This window comes from Epinephelus fuscoguttatus, linkage group LG6 (assembly GCF_011397635.1).
Source record: "Epinephelus fuscoguttatus linkage group LG6, E.fuscoguttatus.final_Chr_v1".
Lineage (NCBI taxonomy): Eukaryota > Metazoa > Chordata > Actinopteri > Perciformes > Serranidae > Epinephelus > Epinephelus fuscoguttatus.
Genome location: NC_064757.1, coordinates 4,513,278 through 4,537,027, shown reverse-complemented (window position 1 = coordinate 4,537,027; position 23,750 = coordinate 4,513,278). Strand labels below are relative to the sequence as shown.

General features: G+C 41.8%; 1 protein-coding gene across 1 annotated transcript in view; it reads right to left on the bottom strand.

Annotated features, from left to right (window-relative positions):
* adgrd2 (adhesion G protein-coupled receptor D2) overlaps window positions 1-23,750 on the bottom strand; it is a 149,082-nt gene that overhangs the window by 74,235 nt on the left and 51,097 nt on the right. The window contains exons 8-15 of the mRNA XM_049578766.1: window positions 22,114-22,225; window positions 19,470-19,604; window positions 19,007-19,115; window positions 14,928-15,033; window positions 14,792-14,847; window positions 14,465-14,591; window positions 14,241-14,344; window positions 13,841-13,943 (exon numbers count right to left, since the gene is read on the bottom strand). Coding sequence (XP_049434723.1) covers window positions 13,841-13,943; window positions 14,241-14,344; window positions 14,465-14,591; window positions 14,792-14,847; window positions 14,928-15,033; window positions 19,007-19,115; window positions 19,470-19,604; window positions 22,114-22,225 — 852 coding nt within the window. The remainder of the gene's footprint in view (window positions 1-13,840; window positions 13,944-14,240; window positions 14,345-14,464; window positions 14,592-14,791; window positions 14,848-14,927; window positions 15,034-19,006; window positions 19,116-19,469; window positions 19,605-22,113; window positions 22,226-23,750) is intronic.

The following is a 23,750-nucleotide window of genomic DNA, read 5'->3' as shown; positions in this document are numbered from 1 at the left end:
TTTTTTTCTCAACCCCCCAATTTATTTACTGTTACAACATAATGTTATCTGGCGTTACGTTTATGAAGTAACTGGATTTATACAGCTGTTGCTTTATTGCTTGATTTAAAATAAAGTATTTCCAAGTGATTATAAGAATATTGTCTTTATCGACCTGTAGCACAACAATAAACGTTACGTTTATGAAAAAGCAGATTAAAAACTGCTGCTTTTTGTATTGGAAAGCAGTGAGCTTGTAAAATGTTCCTCAGTGCATGGACAGTGTGATCACAAGTTGATCTGGCTGCCTCCCAATTTTAAGACATAGCTGGCTGTATGTTGTTGGATTTTTAGCATATCTGTCTGTGGTAGCGTTGCAGTAGTGGCGCACCACGTTAATTGTGTGCCTATTATTTATTTTCCCATGATGGAGCGGATTCGAATCCCGTGAAAATGTTCTTTTTTACGTTTCAAAGGGCTGAACGGTTCTTTAATATGGCACGTGTTGATTTAGACAGGCACCGAAGACGAAACTGTGTAGGCCTATTTAAAAATGTATTAGAGATAGGAGTTAAATTGACAGGAAAAGCAACTTGGCCTCTTCCTGTTTTCATCATTCCATCATAAGAAGTGTAATTCAAACCGCGACTGAGTGTCGGTGTCGGACTGGGTTCCTCCAACAAAAGTCCAAAAACGGATCAGGATGGCTATGTTTTGATATTGTTCTGAAAAATTGAATGAAGAGGCTTTTAAGAGGACAGCTACGTGTTCTCTTCCTGGTTGAAAACAGCTGTTGTCACTACGGCAACCACAGACGCATTAACTTCACTAGTGAGCACAGCGACGTCAAAATCGGATTATTTACCATCCACTCCCTTAAGGGCAAGGGACATCTGCTGTAGGACCTCCTCCTTGACCGCAAGTATGACTTTATATGTTTAACAGAGATTTGGCAACAACCTAATGACATTGCTATCAATCTCCTCTGGTTTTCCATGTCCCCCCTCTCTCAGTCGTTCTCAAGCTTCCAGCTGCCCTCTGCTGCTGTCATTTCAGACTTCATTCAGAAATCAAAAAAACTACTTGACAGCTTGACCGTCTGCCACCTCCTTTAGTCACTGCCTGCCTCACCTCTCTGTTGCCCCTGATAACTGCCATCATTCTCTCCTCTCTCACCTCTGGCTCCGTTCCATCATCTCTCAAATGTGCTTCTGTAACACCGATAATTAAGAAACCTGGTTCTGATCCCGATAACTTCAATAACCTCTGTCCGATCTCTAACTTACCATTTCTGGTATATCTGACACACCCCTGGACTGGCTCAAATCATATCTCTCTGGCCGCACCCAGTTCATTCAGTTAAAAACCTTCACATCCCAACCATCTCCCCTCTCCTAAGGTGTTCCCCAAGGTTCTGTCCTCGGTCCCATCCTGTTTATCATCTATCTCCTCCCTCTTGGTCATATATTCCGTAAATACAATATCCATTCCCACTGTTACGCGGACGACACTCAGCTCTACCTTTCCACCAAACCCACCTTCACCTTCCCACCCTCCTCCCTCTGTGACTGTTTACAGGAAATCAAATCGGGGTTTTCTTCAAATCTCCTAAAACTCAACAGTGACAAAACCGAGGTTCTCCTCGCTGGCTCTAAATCCACCCTGACCACCACTGACAACTCCTCTGTTTCCCCCTCCCCTCAGGTTAAGAGTCTGGGTGTCGTCCTTGACAGCACTCTGTCATTCCAAACCCACATCAGTAACATTCAGTTTACAGTCAGCCTATTTCCATCTACACAATATTAATCGTCTCCGTCCGTCCCTCACCCCCAATAGCGCTGAACCTCCTGGTCCACACTCTGGTTACATCCCGCCTGGATTACTGACAACTCCCTTCTCTTTGGTCTCCCCCACAAAGCCATCCATAAGCTCCAATTGGTCCAGAACTCTGCCACCCATCCATCAATCACATCACACCCATCCTATAACAACTTCACTGGCTTCCAGTCAGATAATGCCAGATAATGGACTTTAAAATTCTGCTCCACACTTTCAAGGCCATCCATAACCTCGCTCCCCCATACCTCTCTGATCTCCTCCACATCAACACTCCCTCCCAGTCACTCAGGTCGGCCTCTTCCATCAGCCTCATTGTGCCCCTCTGCCCGCCTGTCCACCTTGGGGTCCAGAGCCTTCAGCCGCTCTGCCCCCCACCTCTGGAACTCCCTCCCTCCCAACATCAGGATCATTGACTCACTATCCACTTTCAAATCCTGCCTGAAAAACCCACCTTTTTAAACAGGCCTATTCCATTTAATTGCCATTGCTCTGGTGAAGATTTCACATTTTTACTGCTGATGTTGATGTGTCTTTTACCCCCTTTTAAATTTAACTGTCTGTTACTTTCTGTAAGGTGATCTTGAGTGCCTTGAAAGGCCCCTTTAAAAAAATGTATTATTATTATCATTATTATTATTTAACAAGCTAGGTTAGCACAAAGCCTAACTGCACCTATGCAGTTATGGTAATTTAGGCTATAAAAATCAATCTGTCTACATATTATTATCAAATCAAATCAAACTTTATTTATGTAGCACTTTTCATACGTTAAAAATGCAACACAAAGTGCTTCACAAAATAAGAACAATGAAAAACCGGCCCCTCCCACCCCCCACATATAACACACACGCACGCACACACACACACACACACACACACACACATGCACACACACACACACACACACACACACAGTACTTGCTAACTGTCAGGCCCCGTTTATATGACAACGATTTCAACTGAAAATGGTAAACTTTAGTTGCGTTTTGGTCGATCGTTTACACGACAGCGGCGTTTTGGGTGCCTGAAAATGCAACATTTTGAAAACGGCAGTGTGTCCGTTGTCATGTAAACTTGCAATATGCAGTTCCTCTGAAAACGGAGACTTTTAGCACATGCACACTACGGTTCCAGTCACTAGGCATGCCGACCGTCACAACAACAATGCTGAGCTCTATTTATGCTGCTCACCCTGTTGATTTGAAGTGAAGTGTAGATCTGTTACTGTAGCAACTCCACCTCGTCGTCCATCCAGACAAAGTTATCTGTGCATGCTTTTTCCATTGTGTCTTCTTTGTTTTGGTTTGTAATCACCACGTTGTAGAGGAAGGCACTTCAGCACAGGTGCAGGGCGTCATGCCGTGGTGTTGCTTTGCAAATTTACACTGCCACCCATTGGCCTAGCATGCATACTATGCATTTCCAGTAGATTTTGCAGCTCCGAATGAATGGGGATCGTTTCAATAACGTCGTCATATAAACGCATACGTTTTTTAAAACGCAAAGGACAGACTTTTCCATTTTTAGAGAAACCGTTGTCATCTAAACAGGGCCTCAGTATAGTAACATGGCACAACACTGAGGCACCAGGTGAGGAAAATAACACCTGTGGAGCCATCCACACCGAGAGACACCACAGCCGACGGCCACAGGGAGTGCCGCCACAGAGACCGCCCCAACGCAGATGAACCGGGGTGGACTTAATAACTTTTATTTCTATTCTTTGATAAATTGATGTTGGTTTGTATTGATGTTGGTCTGTATTTTACATGTCTTTATGCCTATGTGTATACAGGATGTTGCCTGTGAAGCACTTTGGTGCAAATGCTCTTTGCTTTTTAAGGTGCTATATAAATGAAATAAACTTGAAACTTGAAACTTGACTCCACACATGGTGCAGAGCCCCCCAGTCCTCCAGGCCTCAGGGATATCCAGGACAACGTCCCCGCGGGCAGACCGGACACACCTCCCAGTGTGGAGGCCCCGCATGAGGAAACACTTGAGCTAAAAACTAAAAGACTAAAAGACAATACGGTAGGATGAAATGCACAAAAAAATTAAGATTTAGAAAATTTAAAGATTTTAAATTTTTGAAAATGAGGAGAGTTAAAAATTAATAATAAAATGCATAAGGATTTAAAAGTAAATCATTAAGAACATTAGACGTTAAAAATAGATAAATAAATTAAAATAAATAAAATAGAGTAGAAGAGTAGAAGAAATCAGTTAAAAGCAAAATAAAAAAGTTGAGTTTTGAGCCTACTTTTAAAAACAGTCTCTGCAGTCCTGATGCTCTCTGGCAGGCTATTCCATAAGTGTGGGCCATAATGGGCGAATGCAGCCTCCCTGTGGCTTTTTGTTCTAACTTTTGGGATGAATTAAAGGCCAGTGCCAGAGGACCTCAGGATCGGCAAGGGTTGATATGATGCAGGTCAGATAAATAAGATGGCCCAAGACTGTTGAGACATTTAAAAACTAATAAATGAACCTTAACATCAACCCTGAAACACACAGGGAGCCAAGGCAGCGATTTTAAAATCGGTGTAATGTGCACCCAGCCTCTGGTCTTCGTCAGCACACGTGCAGCTGAGTTGAAGTAATTGCACATCAGAGATGGTCTTTTTGGAAGACCAGAAAGCAGGGCATTGCAGTAGTCTAAACGACAAGAGATAAAAGCATGCACCAGCACCTCCGTGTTAGCCTGAGAGAGAAACGGGCGGACTCTGGCTATATTGTTAAGATGATAAAAACCTGTCTTTGTTACATTTTTGATGTGTGGAATAAAATTAAGCTCAGAGTCAAAAATGATGCCCAGGTTCTTTAACCATTGTGAAGGTTTAAAATCTTGTAGTTTTGGTAAAGGTTTGTCTCTCTTGCCTTCAGGACCAATAACTAAGACCTCTGTTTTGTCCTGGTTGAGCTGAAGGAAATTCACTGCCATCCATGACTTGATATCTAAAATACAGTTAAAAAGGGTATGAATTGGCATTGTGTCATCAGGAGACACGGTGATGTACAGGTGTGTATCATCTGCGTAACTGTGGAAGCTGATGCCGTGCCTCCTGATGACGTCCACATGCGGAAGCATATATAGATTAAAAAGAATTGGACCTAAAATTGACCCTTGGGGCAGTTGCAGCCTGTCTTTTATACAGCATCTTTTACCGCAATTTGACACTTTAATCTTTTCTCTATCTCTCTAACAGGCCGGCATAGGACCTTTCTTAGCACTGGCTGAGTCCACCTGCACATGTCCAGATTTAAAACAAAATGATTGAAATCAAATTAACATGTACACATCGACAACAGTCAGGTGCGCCGTGCTGTCCAAGGTGCTGAGTGTGTCTGGAGCAGAGCAGGTCTCTGTCTCCCCGTGCGCAGTAGTGTGAATATTTATGCTATTAAGTAAACAGAGAAAACATGTCTCTCATTGTTTAATAGCAGCAAAACAATAAGGCTTCATTCATCAAAGACCGAAACTCGATCTCTCTCCTCTCTCCCTCTTTTTTCTCTGGCTCAGGTGTGCGGAATGGATCCGTCGTCTCTGGCTGGCTGCAGGAGCAAACTGTTTTGTTTGTTTTTTTCGTTTTTTTTACCGACAGTGAAATAAACATTTCCTGCAATTAAACTGGTGAACTGGTTTATAAACAGTGTGCTGTGAGATCTGCCGCTGCGCAGATGCAACCATGCATAATAATCGCGCGTAATGACCGCTCCTCGTCAGTTAAACTGCACGTCTGTCATGTTTGTCTCACTGACAGGTGGAGAGCCTACAGACAGGTACCCATTGCTCCGCCACTGACTGATCTTGTCCTGTCCTCTCCCTCTTCTTTCTCTCCTGTCCTCTCTGACTATCACTAAACTCTGGCTGGAGAAATGTTGCAGGCAGTTTATATTATCAGCCTGGGCCTGGGGCTTGTTGTAACAGTAAATGGGATGTGTTGTAACTTGTGTAAGTTAAACTGTATCTGCGAGTGTACATCTTACCCCACGCGATGTGGACAGCCGGGTCCAGCCACCCGCTGCAACTGCTGCAAAGTACTAACAGCTGCTAGCCTTGCCCGTTGGAAAGAGTGTGGGATATACCACTACTAAGAATGGGAGGGGGGGACTAAATCTTTTAAGATTTAAATAGCATATTATTGTGCGATTATAATGAGCACCGCTTACATTGTGCTTTCAATAAATACTACTGCATTGTTCAAAAATTATTAATTGTGTCTCAAATTATTCTAGGGGGGTACAGCTTTACTGAAGGGGGAGTCATGTCCCCCCTGTCCCCCCCGGGATTTCCGCCCCTGCCTTGGGGAACCCCACACCTAATTTCATGTGTTCTGGAGGAACATGTATCCATACTTAAAAAGAAACATCAATCTGCTAGATAAGAGCTGAACCACTTAAAAACAGTACCAGAGGGGCTGGCCAGGTTTCTGAGTCTGTTTAATAAAATGTGGTGATCTACTGTATCAAAAGCAACGCTTAGATCCAGTAGTACCAAGACTATGAGTTTTTGTGAATCTGCATTAAACCTGATGTCATTTAAAATCTTTAAAAGGGCTGTCTCAGTGCTGCGGTTCATCCTAAAACCACACTGATATTTCTCTAAAATATTGTTTCTATTTAAAAAATAATTTACCTTTTTCTAAAATCTTACTTAAAAACGGTAAGTTGGATACGGGCTGGTTATTATTAAGAATGTTGGGATCTAAATTACTCTTCTTCAGAAGGGGCTTCACCACTGCCATTTTGAAGGCAGTCTGAAGTGAGTGAATTTACAATATTTAAAAGCTGTTCCTCAAAGAATCCATGAAATGCTTTTAAAAGTGATGTGGGAATTGGACAACCTGATCTCACAGAAATACGTGAAATGACCACAACCTCTTAACACCGCATTCCGTGGTGGCAGCACGTAATGGGTTGAAATTATGTGCCGGTACCACGGAAACAATGCCAATGTAAAGTCAATTAGGATCCATTGTCGTGGTGTCCACACAGATTCCCTGATTCTAAGTAGTTCGGCTTTACTAGATATTAGATATCTTTTTACAACCCTACTTTGCAAATCAGAAGAACTACAACTATGTTGCTGATATGTATCAAACTGCAGGTCAATCCCAGGGAATTGTAGTTTTTAAAAAATTATAAGTCCCAGATTTGGAAGTTGTAAATATTGAATTGAGAGTACACTGTGGACTTTAAGGGGATGGTAAACACAACTGTGTAATCCAATTTTAAATATCTAATTTCTAAATGGGTGAAAATGAATTTTATCCATATTTTACCCATATCTGACAGCACCCTCAGTTGTTGACTACACTCACATGATAGTTGAGGTCAAGAGCTCTCTATAACAGCTGGTCCCATGTCTGTACCCCCTTTTGTTGCTGAGTTATAAGCCTTCAAACATGCATTGAGGTCAAGGTCAAGGCCACTGGTTCTGTGGCGCTGGCTTGGGGTCCGCTCTCCCCTGGTGGAGCGGAGGGTGGCCGGGTTGCCGTGGCGGCTGCCTCCCTCCATGTGATGGTGTTTCCTCTCTGGTTCTTCCGTGCTCAGTCTTATTTTTTTCTTCTTATTTCTTATTTATTTATTAGTGGTGTTTGGATTCAGTTACGGCAGACGGATGGCAATCTGAAATGGAATGAAGCCCACATATGGCAGACAGTAGCTACAAAACAGTAGTCGAACACGCCCCATCCGCCCACAGCACAATGCTCTTAAAGCCCTACGCTATCAAAAGCTGGCAAAATACATTTATTTTATGGCCTTGACATTAACCTGTAATATTGTTGGGTTATCAAGGACACTTCCGTGTTTTTGTGTGTGTACAGGAATGTTAAAGATATCATTGAGGAAAACGAGGTTGACGTGACGTGATTGAATCAGGGAATTTGTGTCCACCACGACAAAGGATCCTAATTGACTTTACATTGGCATTGTTTCTGTGGTACCGGCACATAATTTCAACCCATTACGTGCTGCCACCACGGAATGCGGTGTTAAGAGGTTGTGGTCATTTCACGTATTTCTGTGAGATCAGGTTGGAATTGGATCTAAAAGGCAAGTTGTTGGGTTTACCTGGGAGAAAACTCAACCAAGTGTCCTTGCATCAACCAGGGCAAAACTCTCCAGTGCTTCCTCGGATAAAAGCAACTGTTCAGGTGTGTTAAGAATTACATTCTATTGAGATAAAAGACTGGATCTGATATCATCAGTTTTACTTCTGAAGTGGTCTGCAAAGATCTCGCAGAGGGCGTCTGTTGGCATCTTGGATGATTTATTAAAATCAGTGTTGGTTAAAAGATCAGTGGCGGAGAAAAGAAATTTGGGGTTGTTTTTATTATCTGTGATGAATTTTGAAAAATGGGATATTCGTGCCTGTTTGACTGTTATATTGTAGATTTTGAGTTGTTCACGTAATATTTCAAAATGAACTGACAGTTTAGTTTTTCTCCACCTCCTTTCTGTACACTTGCATTTTCTTTTCAATTTTTGTTAAAAGTGGAGCAACTGAGTCAAGTGTTGACCTCAATTTACTGTTGAAATTGTCCACAATAAAATCCCAGGGTGCAGGTAAAATTTCAGCAGGAGTGCTCTGTAAAATCTCGATAAAATATGCAGTCACTTCAGAAGTCAGGTAGTGTTTCCTCGCCGGTCTCACTGGCGCCTCCTGATGGCTAAAACTGGTGATGTTAAAATACACACAGTAGTGGTCAGACACAGCCAGGTCAATAACAGAGGACACACCAGTGGACAGGCCATAGGTTAGGACCAGGTCCAGGATGTATCCTCTGTTGTGAGTTGGCTGTGACGTGTTGTTTAAAATCCATGTAGGTTAAATGGTTTAAGAATTCTCTTGACATTGTATCAGAGCTATTATCCACATGCAAATTAAAATCACCAGTTATTAAAATGAATGAGAATTCAATGATAAAAGAGGCAGAATGATAGGGTGGTCTGTAAACTGTGATGCAAAGAATAGGAGGACTGCTAAAAACAAAGGCATGATACTCAAATGATGTGTAGCTGTTAAAAGAAACTTCATTTGAGTTCAGTGTATTTTAGTGATGGAAGCAGTTCCGCCTCCTTTTTTTACCCCCCCCCAGTAGAGAATAAAAAGTTAAAATTTGGTGGGCAAGCCTCAGTGATTACAACTGGTGCGTCAGTGCCAAGCCACGGTCAAGACTGTCAATCTCATTATCTAAAATCAGGTCATTTATGATAAAAGTTTTGTTTAAAAGAGAGTGCACATTCAGCATGGCCAAGTTAATGATCGTGCTGAACGTGCGCTCATCATCACCTGTACAGTGTAAGGAAGTGGATGTCGGTGTGACTGGAATGAAATTATTGGGATTTCTACAAATGGTCCATGATGAAGGTGACAGAGCAGAGGGAGGAGAAACGGGTACACAGTGAATAGGGTGCAGGATCTTATTGTTACCTCGAGGTTTGCCGTGTGGACGGGGTGCTCTGCACCTTCTGATGGTCTCTATAGACCTTTTTCACGGCAGACATTTTGACACGTCAGAGTAGGAGCAACACAGGTGTGTTCAATGACACTAATGACAGCTGCGTTCCACTTAGGGGAGACCCTGGTATTGTCCATGTTGGCTAAATGTTACTAGCTTACTGGGACACTGAATGGAACTCAGCCATCCTTAATGTTATCAATTTCACCTGTGCTTTTTCTACTGACACAAGTCAAAATGTCTGCTGTGAAAAAGGTCCACTGGGAATGTTTCTGGTGAGAGTGCTAGTGACAAATGAGGCCAGTAGGGGGAGCTGGCAAGGGGGACAGTACTGCGAGGTGCCACTACTGGCGCAGGTAGAGGTAGAGTTTCCGTGGAGGGGGCATGTGATGTAAACAGTCAGTCATGGGGAGCAGACTGAACAGCATGCTGAATGTTAGCAGTTAGCATGTGACTACCCAGCCTATTGGGGTGAAGTCCGTTGGTCCTGAAGAAGGAGGAACGGTTCCAAAACAAATTAAAATTGTCAATAAAACCAAGGCCACAGGGACTGCTGGCAGGCAGAAGCCAGGTGTGGAGAGAGAGGATCCTTGAGAAGAGCCACGCTCCACGCCCAAGCATTGGGATCGGGCTGGAGATAAAAACAGACTTTCCACAGCTACTTAAAAAGTGCACTGAAATCCTTTTTGGTTAGCTCAGAGTGTTGGCAAGCTAAATCATTTGTCCCATTATGTATTACCACTCGATTAATGGAGGACGGTAGTGAGCGCAGCAGCCCTGGGAGCTTATCCAGGATGACCGGGACTGTGGCTCCAGGGAAACAGAGAGTGACAGCGTTAATGAAACGGATGTTTCTCACTATGGAGTCCCCTACTATCAGAGTGGTTGGGGGGAAGAGGGGACAAGGAAAGGATAGCTGTGGCTTACCGGAGGAAGGCAGCGGGCAGTCAGTGTCCGGGACCGTGTGTTGGGGTTGCTGGGAGAGGAGTCCGAGCAGATGAGCATTGCGGAGAGGCAGCAGCACCAGTTCCGGGAGGAGGATTATCTCCTGGTTTAGGGTAGTGGGGACCTCCGGAGCGTCTCAGCACAGCCTCCTTCAGGATCTTACACCAAGATGCGGAGGTCATTGCTCCGGAAGACAGCTGACGATGTGGCCCCTCAGCGGAGCGGAGAGCTACCTGCCGAACACTGTCTGCTGCCGGTGGAGGAGAAGCGCAAAGTTTAAGTTTGAAGAGGGGGCCAGGTCGCGATGAGTTGGAGTCGCATTATCCCCAGACAGAACCACAAAGTGGTTGGAGGCTCAGGCGAGGAGGTGAAGCAGTTCCTTCCACAATTGTCTTACGACCCCGGACCACCACCTCGGCCCAGGACGACTGATGATTAGGTGTTCAGCAGGAGGAAGGCCGAGGACAGGTGGAGGGGTCCCACGGAGCTGTGTCCCGGAGGGCTGCTGTGAGAGAGACAATCCGTAGTGACTGCTCATGAGCCACATCCAAGCAGCTGGCCAGAAGTTACTCTTTGTTTTTCAGTTCATCAGAGAGCCGGCGGATGTCATCTTTAAGGTCAGCAATCTTTTTGTTTGTTTTCTTGAGTAACAGATTGTCTTCACTGGGCATAGTTGTTCCACATCAAGCTAAGCTAGCTTGATGTGTGTGCGCGGAGGTCTTTCTAGCTCACACGCTAGCTGAAAACTAGCTGGATGAAATGATTAATTACCCGCTCTACAAAGAATCCTCAATGTAGATTGTGTGTAACTCATTCATTTACTATGTTCAATCATTATTTCAGTCACTGACTATTCCCCAAAGTGAGCTTTGCCTGGCTGCAACACAACGCACGTCCACACGTCTTCTTCTAGTCTGCACTTCTGCTTCAGCAGCCACACTATTGTTATCCTGTTTCTTTATTCCACTTATTTCAGCAACTTTTTGGCATCTAACTACTTCTGCATACTCTGTGCTAAAGACACCATTCAACTACCAAAATGTTCAACTCACTGAGGACATTTCTGCTATGACTTTTCATATTTCTATTATTCATACTTTTTATGATAATAAGCTTTTTTCATCAATTTTTTTTGTCCAATGTATTTCCTATGAGAAAATCTTCAAATCCTCTTCAACCCGCTCGACTTTGAAATGCTACTGCTTCTGTATACGTTCAGCTAGAGACGTCATTCAAACTTTGAATGGGTCGACAACTTCAGCTGTTCACCTGTAATTCAGCTCTTTGATATCTACTACTGTTTTTGAGTTTCACAGTTTTAGTTTTATGCTATCTCTAGACATCTGCGTTGATAATGGGTCTCTGTGGGACCAGGCTAGAGCATGTGACATCATCGCTAGAGTGTGGAGCAGCTTTAAAATATAAAAAAAAAAAAAAAAAATTAACAAGTTGCTCACATTCCCACAGTTTTCACTGTACATACACAATTTATACCTCAAAACGTACAAAAATTTGTCCTGGTCACAGTAATGTCCCCATGGAATCACTCACACTTACACATTTGGCTCACTTAGTGTGGAGTGCCGATTTTTTTCTCATTCACTCCTACGTATGTAAACTGAGAGGAGAAATTTCTGGAAAACAGCTGAGGAGCACCAGATCTCTAACCTGTGATCAAGATCACATTTTTGACACCACAAACATAAAAAAGACATGTCTGCATTTGGGAGAAGCTCATCTCTCTGGTGGTATCCTCATATTGATGATCGGACTCACAGTTTGGGAATAACCTGGAGGAGTTTGAGAGGGATTAAGAGGGATTGAATCCATATAAAAACTGCCTGCTCTCTGACCTGCTGACTGCCCCTCCCCCTCCACTGCTGCAGGTCTCCCTCATTAATTACCATAGCAACAACCACTGACACACAAACTCACAGACATGTGTGTGTGTGTGTGTCTAAATCTCCATTACACATATGAAGAGCAAAAGTTGCTGTCATCTCTGCATTTACTAACAGTGAATCCTATCCAGTCCAACCACTACTGATACTACTACTACTAGAAGTAGTACCTCTATATCACTACTACAAATACTACTAGCACTACTACTACTACTACTACGACTACTGCTGCTGCTGCTGCTACTGTTGCTACTTTTTGGGCTATGTAGTTCCTGTAGTAGGCAGCACCTGTGGTATACATACATATACCCATTGCATGTATTACCTACAGTATGTTGTACTTGAAGTAAACAGTACCTGTAGTACCTGATGTATGTAGTAGCTTACTGCCATACTCAGTGGCAGTAGCAGGTACTGAGTATTCCTAGTTACTTAATATACTGCTAGGCAGCTTAAAGGCCCACTTTGTAGAATTTAGGGGGTATATAGGCAGACAGTGGTGTGCATAGATAGACACTAGGTGGTGCTATAGCACCTGCCCTTTGGTGCTATAGCACCTGCCCTTTGCCCTCTGGACCAAGCAAGTGCCCTTTTGAAAGTTTTTTTTTTCTTACACACACACACACACACACACACACACACACACACACACGCCCCCCTCCTATGGCGTTATATTTGTGTCATATGTCGCGCGAGCGGATAACACATCTGCACACACGCAGATCTCTCTCGTGTAAATTATTTTTTGTCACGCACGCAGATTTCAACTGCCGCGCGCACTTGTTTGATCTTCGCGCACATATTCAGCAACAGAGTGAAGCAGAGGCAAATGTCTGTGCACGCCACTGTAGGCAGAAATTGAACATAACAAGTATTTTTTCTTAAGTGTATAATCACTTGAAAATAAGAAGCCTTGTGTTTTTGTTACTTTAGAATGAGCCGTTTATATCTACATAGGGAGTAGATCCTCTTCTATGGAGACTGCAATGTTGCACTGCCCTGTTTCTATAGTAGCACAAACAGACAAACCAAACATTGGCTCTAGAGAGGGACATTCATGTTTTTGTGTCAGCCATCATACTTGACAGCCCTGTTGTGATGAGCAGTGGTGGAAAAACAGTTTAAAGCAGTTTCAAGCACCTACTCTGTTTGTTTTGTAGAGGCCTCTGAGGATAATTTAGCTCCCACTAAAAACTTCTTGAACAAAGACCACTAAGGGAATTCTATGCTGGTTGCAATCTGAAATCCTCACCACTTGATCCCAAATCCCCCTTAATCTTACACACTGTTTCTTTAACCCAGTAAAGCTTTAAAATCAATGTATAGTGTAGTAAAAAGTACAATACTTGCCTCAAAAATACAGTGGTGTAAAAGTATAAAGTATCATAAAATGCAAGTAGTTGAGTAAATGTGCATTCCACCACTGCTTTTAAGAGCATTTTTATTGAAAACAGATTCCTACTGTGGCTGTAAACAAGACTGAAAGTGGATAGCGTGAACCAAAACAGTGAGTATTGTCTAATAACTCTCAGGTCATGTCTTCTCATTGTGTACTGTGTGATTTACTGTGGCTAAGAAATTTGATGGTTTACAAGCACATTTTTATTTTGAGAAGAATGTAGAAAAAATAATTTTTGGATTTATTTCTGAATTTCCCACCTATTGTAACACACTTGTAAATGTACAAATATATCATAAGTGGAGTCTCACCTCGTTGTCAGACGCCCAGTCACTGCACATCAACAGCAGCTCAGCAATGCCCAGAGCAACAATCAGGTTCTTATGGACAGTGGTCCGGTCAGATTTAGGGACACTGCATAGGTAAACACACACACAAACACACACACACACACACACACACACACACACACACACACACACACACACACACACACACCCATGCATGCAAATACACACACACACACACACACACACACACACACACAGCGTGCAACATTTGATCCCCATCACTTCTTAGGATTTTTCAAAAATGTTTCACTGTGGTGCTGTTTTTTTCTTCCATTTATTGATGTGAATCTGGGAGGGTTTTATGAAATGCTTTTCGCCCTCTGTGCTTTACAGAGTGCACTCTGTGATGTTTGTGACTCACCCCACAGCGATGAAGAGGATGAAGGTGAAGAGGAGGCCACACAGAGACACTCCACAGCCGATGAACGTCAGCACCTGCAGAGCTTTTTCGTTCTGCGGGCTCCTCTGAGACACAAACAGACACACACGCAGACACACATGGTGCAAGAGCTGTAAATAGCAACAAATACTGTAGATGAAAGCCTACACAAAATACACAGTGATCTCTGGAGACAGCAGCGTTACCTGGGCCTCATAAACTTGTAGCAGCAATGCAAAATTGGTGGTGTGGTTGCAGTAGCACACAGTGTTTCCATATTGTTTGGACACTACCTCACAACCTTTGGTATTCCACCACCCACCAGCCTCTGGACTAGTTAGACACAAACAGCACATAGTTACATATCTACATACACAGAAGAATGTCAAGAATGAAAATATTACCCTCTCTTAAAGTTATGCAGCACTTATCACATTTTTTTGATCAAACAGGTAAGATAACTGTGCTATTACAGCAAAATATGAGACCTCTAAATTATCCACACTTTTTTCAAAATGTTCTTTTGTACTTACGTGAGATCAAAATCCCAAAAGGCACACACTGGATCATACACAGTACCAGTGGGGTTCTGTAATAAGTATGGGTTAAATAATGAATATTATGTCTAATTAAGAAAAAAATAGTGGAGATTTGAGAGATTTCACCAACCTGTGCTATGTGCTGGAGCTGGTAATGAACTGCTGTGCTAACTGGCTGGTCATCTCCCAGCACTGTGGTGGATATGACAGAGGAGCCCAGGAAGGTGCCCAAATACCTGATTATGTACACAAACTCACACATTATATCAATGGACACAAAGAGTAAGCTATGACCCTCATATGTACAATATGTTTTACTCCAAAAAAGAGAAAGCATTTTAATTTTCTTTGCAAGCAAATTTGCAGTTCTTTGAAAACACATCTCTTAACGCAATGACACCATGAAGTTGTTGCATTAGCTGAAGTTTCCCTAAAGTCCTCATAAAAACAGTTGTTTGATGTGTTTAAATTTAATGTTATTTTCCGACTGTTATGCCAACATCTGAGCAAAAATGTTGTTTCAAATGCAACAAGCTAGCTTTTGATTCCAGTATAGAAATGGCTAAGGCAGTGGTTCCCAAACTTTCTCCTTAAGGGACCCCCCTTTCTTTCACTGAGTAAACTGACAAGTGACAAGTGATATATTTTTGTGGAAATTTCATATTATATTCAATGCATAACAATAAAGTACAGAACAACTGATAAACTGTACAGTTAACCCAAATAGAGAATGTAGTTTGTGTAAAACAAACACTTCGAATGAAGTTTGGGCACATTATTTCCTGTTATCGTTGTATCAGAGATGAGTTTTTCTGATATATTTAACAACTTTTCAAATGAATCTCTGATATTATATATTTTCTAATTTAAAATGATCATACATACTTATTAGTGTGCTGTAGGAATGAGTCCTAAAACCTGGAAATTAGTTAGCATTACAGCACTCCCTCTTTCTTCGTCTTAAAGTCAATGGGTTTTATGAATGGGTTTTTGGTTAGATGCGTGAAATAAGGTCTGCAGTTAACACCAGCGGAAGACTTTAATGTTTTGCTCTACGGCATAAAATATGTCAGTAAATACCATATTTTTGAGACTCTTGTCAGTGTCTTAAAAACGATGGTTGCTAACAAGTGGCGAAATTAGGCCCAATTCCAATCCGGCCCCTAAAGACTTAAGCCCTGAACCCTCACTGACTTAACTGACGTCAGCTGTAAGTGATTGAGCGTGAGAGTCTGAAAGGGCTCCGGATGCTACAAATAGGAATGGGACAGCACTTATCCCCCTCTCTACAAAATGTTGTTAACATTGGCGGCTCTGGGCGTGATCGTTTATCGGTTATTGTCAGCATATATTCCACACACAAAGAATATATATCTATATAAATATATATAGATAGATAGATAGATAGATAGATCTATATCTATATAGAGGCTATATATAGATAGATATATAGATATATATTCTTTGTGTGTGGAATATAACCACTGGTATTCCTCTGACTTCATGTGTGTTTATGTACCATCTTAAATCCTTGTTAATGTAATGTTTCATTGTTTATCTATCTGTTTTTTCGCTCTCCTTCCATAACGTTACCGTTTGCATATCTGCCGACCATGTTTTCGGGTTTTTTTTTGAGGTGTTCCGAGGGCAACCCCTGTATTTGATGTCACCACGCTATGAACTATGGGTAATTTCCTTACCGTAAGTCCGCATCGATGCTGACCTACAGTAAGGGGGCATAAAGGGCTCACTCAATGACTCACTGACTCACTGACTTGAAGATTTGACAGTGGGAAAGCCCTCACACACTCACGCACTTAACATGAACGCGCCTCTAAGTCAGTGAGTCTGTAAGGGATCGGATTGGAATTGGGCCATAGACTACAGAACGTCATCAAGTGAATACGGCTTTCCAGCCTTGTTGTGGTAGTGATAAGTAATGCGACTGTGGTGTAATTTGTTTATAGCCTAATATTAGCTTTTTACTTCTTCTTTTTAAGATATTTTTTGGGGCATTTTAGCCTTTAATTGACAGGACAGACAAGTATGAAGGGGGGAGAGAGAGGGGGAGTGACATGCAGGAAATGGCCACAGGCTGGAGTTGAACCCGGGCCCCTGTGGCAGCCTTGTACATGGGGCGCCTGCTCTACCAATAAGCCACTGACGCCCCATTAGCTTTTTACTTCTGATGACTGAATCTGGACTTCAGAAATGATGAAAGAAGTGTTCATTAGTGGAGATTATCTTGGTGAACAAAATGTGTAGGTATTATAAACTTGTGTTTGCCATTGAGTTTATTTTCTGCAATAATCCAGAATCCAACTAAAAAGTCCTATAGGCTTTTTGACAAGTGAACCAGGGTGATGCTAACTTCTGCATCGGCCTACTGAAAATCGTCATACCTGGAGCTCTCTGTAGGCTTAGTTTTTCAGTGTTTTCATCTCTCAGATTCCTAGCCATTGTTATACAAGCTCTATGGTGCTGCGTGCTATGGTGTACTTTTCTAACACAGGACAAGGCTGTTCAGCAGAGTGAGTATAGCTTGCGTTCAGGTCAATGTTTATATCTTTAGTATGGTGGTACAGTGGTTAGCATTGTCGCCTCACAGCAAGAGGGTTCCTGGTTTGATCCCAGGGTGGGGGATTTGAACCTCGGGGTGGCGGACCCCTTCTGTGTGGGGTTTGCATTCTCTTCCTGTGTCAGCGTGGGTTTTCTCTGGGTAGTACGGTTTCCTCCCACAATCCAAAGACATGCACGTCAGGTTAATTGGTGACTCTGAATTGGCCGTAGGTGTGAATGTGAACATGAATGGTTGTCTCTATGTGTCAGCCCTGCGATAGTCTGGTGTCCAGTCCATGATATACCCCGCCTCTCGCCCAATATCAGCTGGGATAGGCTCCAGCACCCTCATGACCTTTAAAGGGTAAGTGGTTATGGAAAATGAATGAATCTCCCTGTGAGGCTTTGGCGACCCCTAATGGGGCAAATGTAACCTGACTTCACCACTCACCACTTAGGAAATGAATTTGACTAAATATAATTAACATAAATAATATGTAATATTTGAAAATGCTGCATGTAACTCTGAAGAAATATAGATGACTGCTGAGTCTCATTCCCAGGTCTTCAAATTATGGCATTTTGGGTGGGTGATCTGGTCTGGCTACCACCTAAAGTGTCAGTATTTGAAGAAATTTCTACCAAATTACATACAGCACCTTCTACACCTTCTAGGTATGCGTGATATTGGATTATTTGCCAATATCCGGTTTGCTGATATATAACAACTTGTTTGTCCAAAAATCAATGTCGATATCAATATTTTTATTTTTCCCCACTGATGTTCAGTGATCATCAAGTCTCTTCTGTAGTGGAAATAACATCAGATTATGCATGCATAGTCTTATTGCAAAGGCCCACCAGCAGATGAAGACATGAAATAGAATGATTTACGATGTATGTGATATTCATGTGATTCATTGTGCAAAATAAGAAAAAGCATGTTGGCTTATTCTGATAATTCATTTTAAAGCGAATATCGGCTGATACCGATGACATGCTGATATTCTCGTGCATCCTTAGCACCTTCAAATGAGTTCCCACAATCATCTCTAGTTTAGCTCAATCTATTGTGCATGCTGATGTTTTAGCATAGAGTAACTTAGTGTTAACCCTGTGTCATGTAGGTTGATACCTTTATTCTACAAGCTTAAGTAAGAACTTAACCGCTTAACAGTTGCTGTGTTTTAATGAGGTGTTGCAGCGTACATCAAAACAATAGCTGAAAACAGACATTTAGAACTAGCACAGGATAGTCTGAGCAGACATACTGACTTCTCAAACACAGGTCAAACAATGTGTACAGCCCCTATGTATGCTAACTCATTAGCGTGCCTCTCTGGGACATGGTATGGAGCCATAGTTAGGCATATTCAATGTCTGTGCTTTTCTGTGACAACAACAGGTGGATTCAACTCTTGCAACATGTAGTACCTGATTCTACAATAAAATGTCTAAAATCTAAAAGGTTGGGACACAAGTGTGGGCATAATCATTATTTTGGCAGACAAAACCACTTTTCAGCATTACTGTAACATTCTGTATTTATTATTCAATAGCCCACCTATATACTGTGACAGGTGTGGTGATGGTGCAGTAGAAAATGACATGAAAAGTTAATTTCCAGCTCCACTTGTGCTTGTATGTTACCTCTGGCTGCCATCAGTGACAGTAGGAACCATGGTGATGTTCTCCTCAGGACTGAAAAGAGGCCGCAGAGAGGCATACCACGTGTTGACCAACGTGAGCTTTTGGAAGCCTGCACATTCAACACAACAGCAACATGATTCTTTTTGCAGCTTGCGACAGACAGCCAAATAAAACAGTATAGCCTACTAAGAGAAATGTAGTTCATTTAGGATCACTTATTGTTCAAGATGAATAGATGTTTCAAAGCCCAACAATGTGCCTCCATCTGCAATTCAGTGCAAGACCTTGAGAGTATAAGTAGGTGAATCCATGCTACACATTCACAAGTTTGTCGTTCACTTGCAAGACTAAACTGTGCCTTCTCTCTTTGCAAACACTCAGCATTGTGATAAATAAGTCTGAAAAAGTGACTGCTTTAAGTGCAGGTGAAGGAAGATGATTGGTTCTTGCAGCATCTTCCTACCGTTGTTATGGAGATCCTGTATCCTCTGATGTGGGACTGAAATACAGTCTAGGTTGGTGTGTTTCTCTGTCTCAGGCCCACAGAAGCTTGATCCTCTGGATCCTTCCTGCAGCCTCTGCTGCTGCACCTCTAGTTCTGAAAAGACAGAAAACGAAGAGCAAAAACCAATGGTTAATTCTCTGCATAAAAAGCCTGAGGAAAGCGCATCTTAGGTACTGTTTATTACTTATGTTGGGGGAGGGGATGGTGCAAAAAGAGGGAGGTATGTCAAATAATTTTTTGAGCACTGGGGAGGGACTGAGGAGAGACACACAAATTGAAATAGTGGTATTTATTTTCATCCCATTTGCTTTTTTTTTTTTTTTAAAGAAAAAAAAAAGCTTGCTTTAAAAATCATCAAAATTACACCATTTACCACAGCCAGAAACTGTAAAAACAGAAATTATCATGGATTTGTGAAATTCCTACAGTCCATGGACACATCATATGAACAACAAACAAACAAACAAACAAAAATGACCATAAAATAGTAATATTTAATCAAAATTACTTTATTCTATATCTCATTTAACATTTGGCCAAAACTAAACTGCTTGCACTAATTAACTAGCTTGCAAGATAAGAGTGAAAATCAAGGCTTTTTTTAAACTCCAAGATTTCATCTTCAACTTTTAACTTGCAAACATCAAAGGGTAAGTTTTAAAAATCCAATAACTAATTCATGGTGGAGGGAGGGTCAGAAATTTTCTGCCAGTCACTCAGGGGGGCTCAAGGAAAAATATCTGTGGCTTCGCAAGGGTGAAAAGGAACACACCCCAGCTACCCCCTTCCCAAGGACAGTCCCTTAAGTTTCATCATTCGGAAATTTCCTTACATATAAAATCTGTTATCAGTCTGTTATCAGTCTATTTTGATGATGAAAGAACTTTTGTATTGTATATCCTTAACAATAAAATATATATAAAAATACGTATTTTGTGTCAAATCATATTAACTTTACAATATGTTTTCTCATGTTATATTTATGTAACAAAACAAGTTTCTGTGCTTCCCCCTAGATGTTTTTAATATCCACACAATCAAAACAACAATAAAGGTTAATCAAGATTTATTAATCAGAGCTGGAACAGCATTACCATGGCAACTTTATCCTGCTGGATTTTAAGAAGTCGGTACTTTATTTTTTTTTTATCTCAGGAATCTACTTGAGATGTTTCTTACTACATCCTTAAGTACAATGCCGAGGTAAGGATATTAAAAGAAAAATAGAGGTTTTAAAAGTTCCATGACCAAATCTTCACAGTGCATGTGACAAGTGCTGTGGTATGTCTGATTTTATTACTTTGAAAGTAAGTTTGACTTATAAAGTTTGTAGACTTCTGCGATAGATAGATAGATAGATAGATAGATAGATAGATAGATAAAAATAGGTTCCACTGGACATAATTTTGTTCACTGATCTCAGCTATTACTCTGGTGAGTACAGTTTTACCAACAACGGATCGGAAATGGGCAACAATTTTTGCCAGCACTAAATATTAAACAAAAGTCAGAGACTGTATCATATTAAGTTACTGTTAGCTGAGAATTCACCACTTCTAATTTGAAGGCAGAAAATAACATTATTCCAGAGCTTGACTGGGCAAAGCCTCTCTTCTGCCATGCAGAAGACATGTTCTCATCTTAAGTCATCACATGTCATCGCTTTGTCTGTGGACTTTCATGTCTACATATGACTCGCTAGGTTCACGTTCACACAAGAAGCAAACACTGGGCTCTCAGGGAAAAGTCCAGGGTTTGTTGAGCCCATTCCCAACCGACCCTAACCTGCCCTATAGTTTGCTATATTATTGCTATAGGGTTGTTACTGGCAGTGTTTTTAAACTGATGCCATCCTATGGCCTATCATTCCACTGTGACAGTTGCCATCAGGCCATGTTACACACTGATGCCTGTCCGGCAGCATATCATACCACTGCAAAAGGTGTCTTTTGGCATCAGTGTCTGATGCCGAAGTCACTGACAAAGCTGCAGTATTTGATGTTTTTGGAATGAGAACAGACTGCTCGATTTCAAAGAATCCCAGTTGACTGAAGGGTCTCCAACTGGTGATTTGAATCTCCCACTTACAGAGGGGCACAATGAGATTTTTGATAAACAATCAGCAGTACAGTAGATATGGTAAAGACAAATAACAGAAAAGCTAGAACAGTCTGGCAGGTTCAGAAAATTACATCACTTTACTGTAATGCAGCCTTTCAAACCAGGAAAAGACACACTTATGACAATATCTAGTCTCATATCATATCACTATAATATGGATATTATGCTTAGCCCTACATACAGCATTATTTTTTTTAACTGGTATTTGATTAAGTCAAAAATTCCTTTCTACCTAGTTCTAGTATGATTGTTTTCCATTCTGTTACTGTGTGATTACTCTTGCTACTGGTGTATGGACCATATCTTTTTTAAGGTCAACTGTTTACTTGTTTTATTTTTCTTCAAAGCAGTCAGCTTTCTAAAGGACTGCCACGAAGGACCCTGATCTAACTCAAATGTGTCACCCTTTAATATCAAAATTCCTTTGCTATATTAGTTTCAAGTTCTTATATGTCAGTGTGTGTGTGTGTGTGTGACTCACTGATATTGGGTCTGTGAATGGTGAGGTGATCAGTCTCTGCCATCAAGTGAGGGCTCAGGTTGGTCACCATCCGGTCAATACTCCTGACCACATCCATGGGGCCGTTCACCACCTAGAACACACGGAGCAGCGGTGTCTAAGCAGCAGCAACACTCATCCGCTCTGCCCTGCCTCCATCAAAGCGAAAGAGCTACATTTCAAAATTACCATTCAAATACCACATAACGAGAAAATTACTGTTTGCCACAGTCTACACAGAGTTTGGCTGAAGAGAGCACACACAGTTCAATAGACTGGCCTATAATGATGGGTAAAATCCAGGATTTTGCCATTGTCTGTTGTGAAACCCTTCTTTCTGAATTCAATATGGCCCTCTAAGAGCTGAGCCTTGGAGACAGAGCTGGGAGCAGAGAGAGGGGGAGGTTTGTGGGTGAGTACAGGCACAGTTTTTCAGAGTGCTGCTCATCCATTGAGTCTGGGCTGAGGTGGCCTTGGAGCGCAGAGAGGCCTGGGGGGAAGGGAGCCAAGCGCTGAGAGAAACACAACACTTGTCATAATGCAACCTCATCAAGTTGCACACATCAATATTGCAGAGGCAGAAGTGACAAAAAAACAACTTGGTAATAGAGTTTGGAAGAACACAATGTACTCACTATGAACTGGGCTAGAGCATGTTTTGCTTTCTGAATTCTGCTTTTGATCAGAAATTCTGAATGTGAAAACTGGACAATCAACCTATGTCTTAATCAAGATGTATGGAGGCGGCTGTAGCATTTATCAGCTCTGTTCTACTATCATCATTCTAGTGCTGATGATGAGCGGTTATAATTGTGTATCTATAGGAGCACACTGCCCTCTAGTGCTTTGGAGCAGAAAAAGCATCTGTCTGTCTGACATGCTGTCCTCTCCGCAGGGAGACATAATACAGAACTGCAATGAAAACATCTACCCATATTTCAAGATGTCCCCTATCAATTGAAATGATGAGAATGCATCTATGACAAAGGGCCCTGAAAATACGACTCAGGAAAAAAATGTTCCTGCAGCTCAATTTGTCCCAGGTTTGGGGCAAGTTGATTCAATTCAATTCAATATAACACAACAGAACTATATTTATCCCAAAGGAAATTCTTGCACTGAAGAATGCTTCAACTACAGTAACATAAATTACAGTAACAACAATTAACATTCACAAACCAATAACAACCAGAACAACAAGTGGGTTCCCCGGGTCAGGTTCACATGCTGGACCCACTTTTTAAACCAATTCAATCAGGAGAGACACGTTTTTATAGTAAAATAACATTTATTAACATGTGCATATATGAATAAAAATGTGGAAAGTCTTTGGCGATTAGATCCCGTAGAGATGGTATGATTTAAGGAGGGTGATGAATCCATAGTCGAATAGGGAACCTGGACGCTGGTGGTGGTAGAGGTGGTGAAGATGAGATGAGAGTAAGATGGAGAAGTGCTGATGATCTGGATGAGTAGAGGAATGAGCCTTTGTTGACCTCGTCCTGGACTCTGGATACAATGGCTGGAGGTGAATGGGGTGGAGGAGGGTGCAAAGATTCTACCTAAAATGACTGCTGACAGCAGCAGAAGAGAGAGCAGATATTAAATTTTGCAGTGGC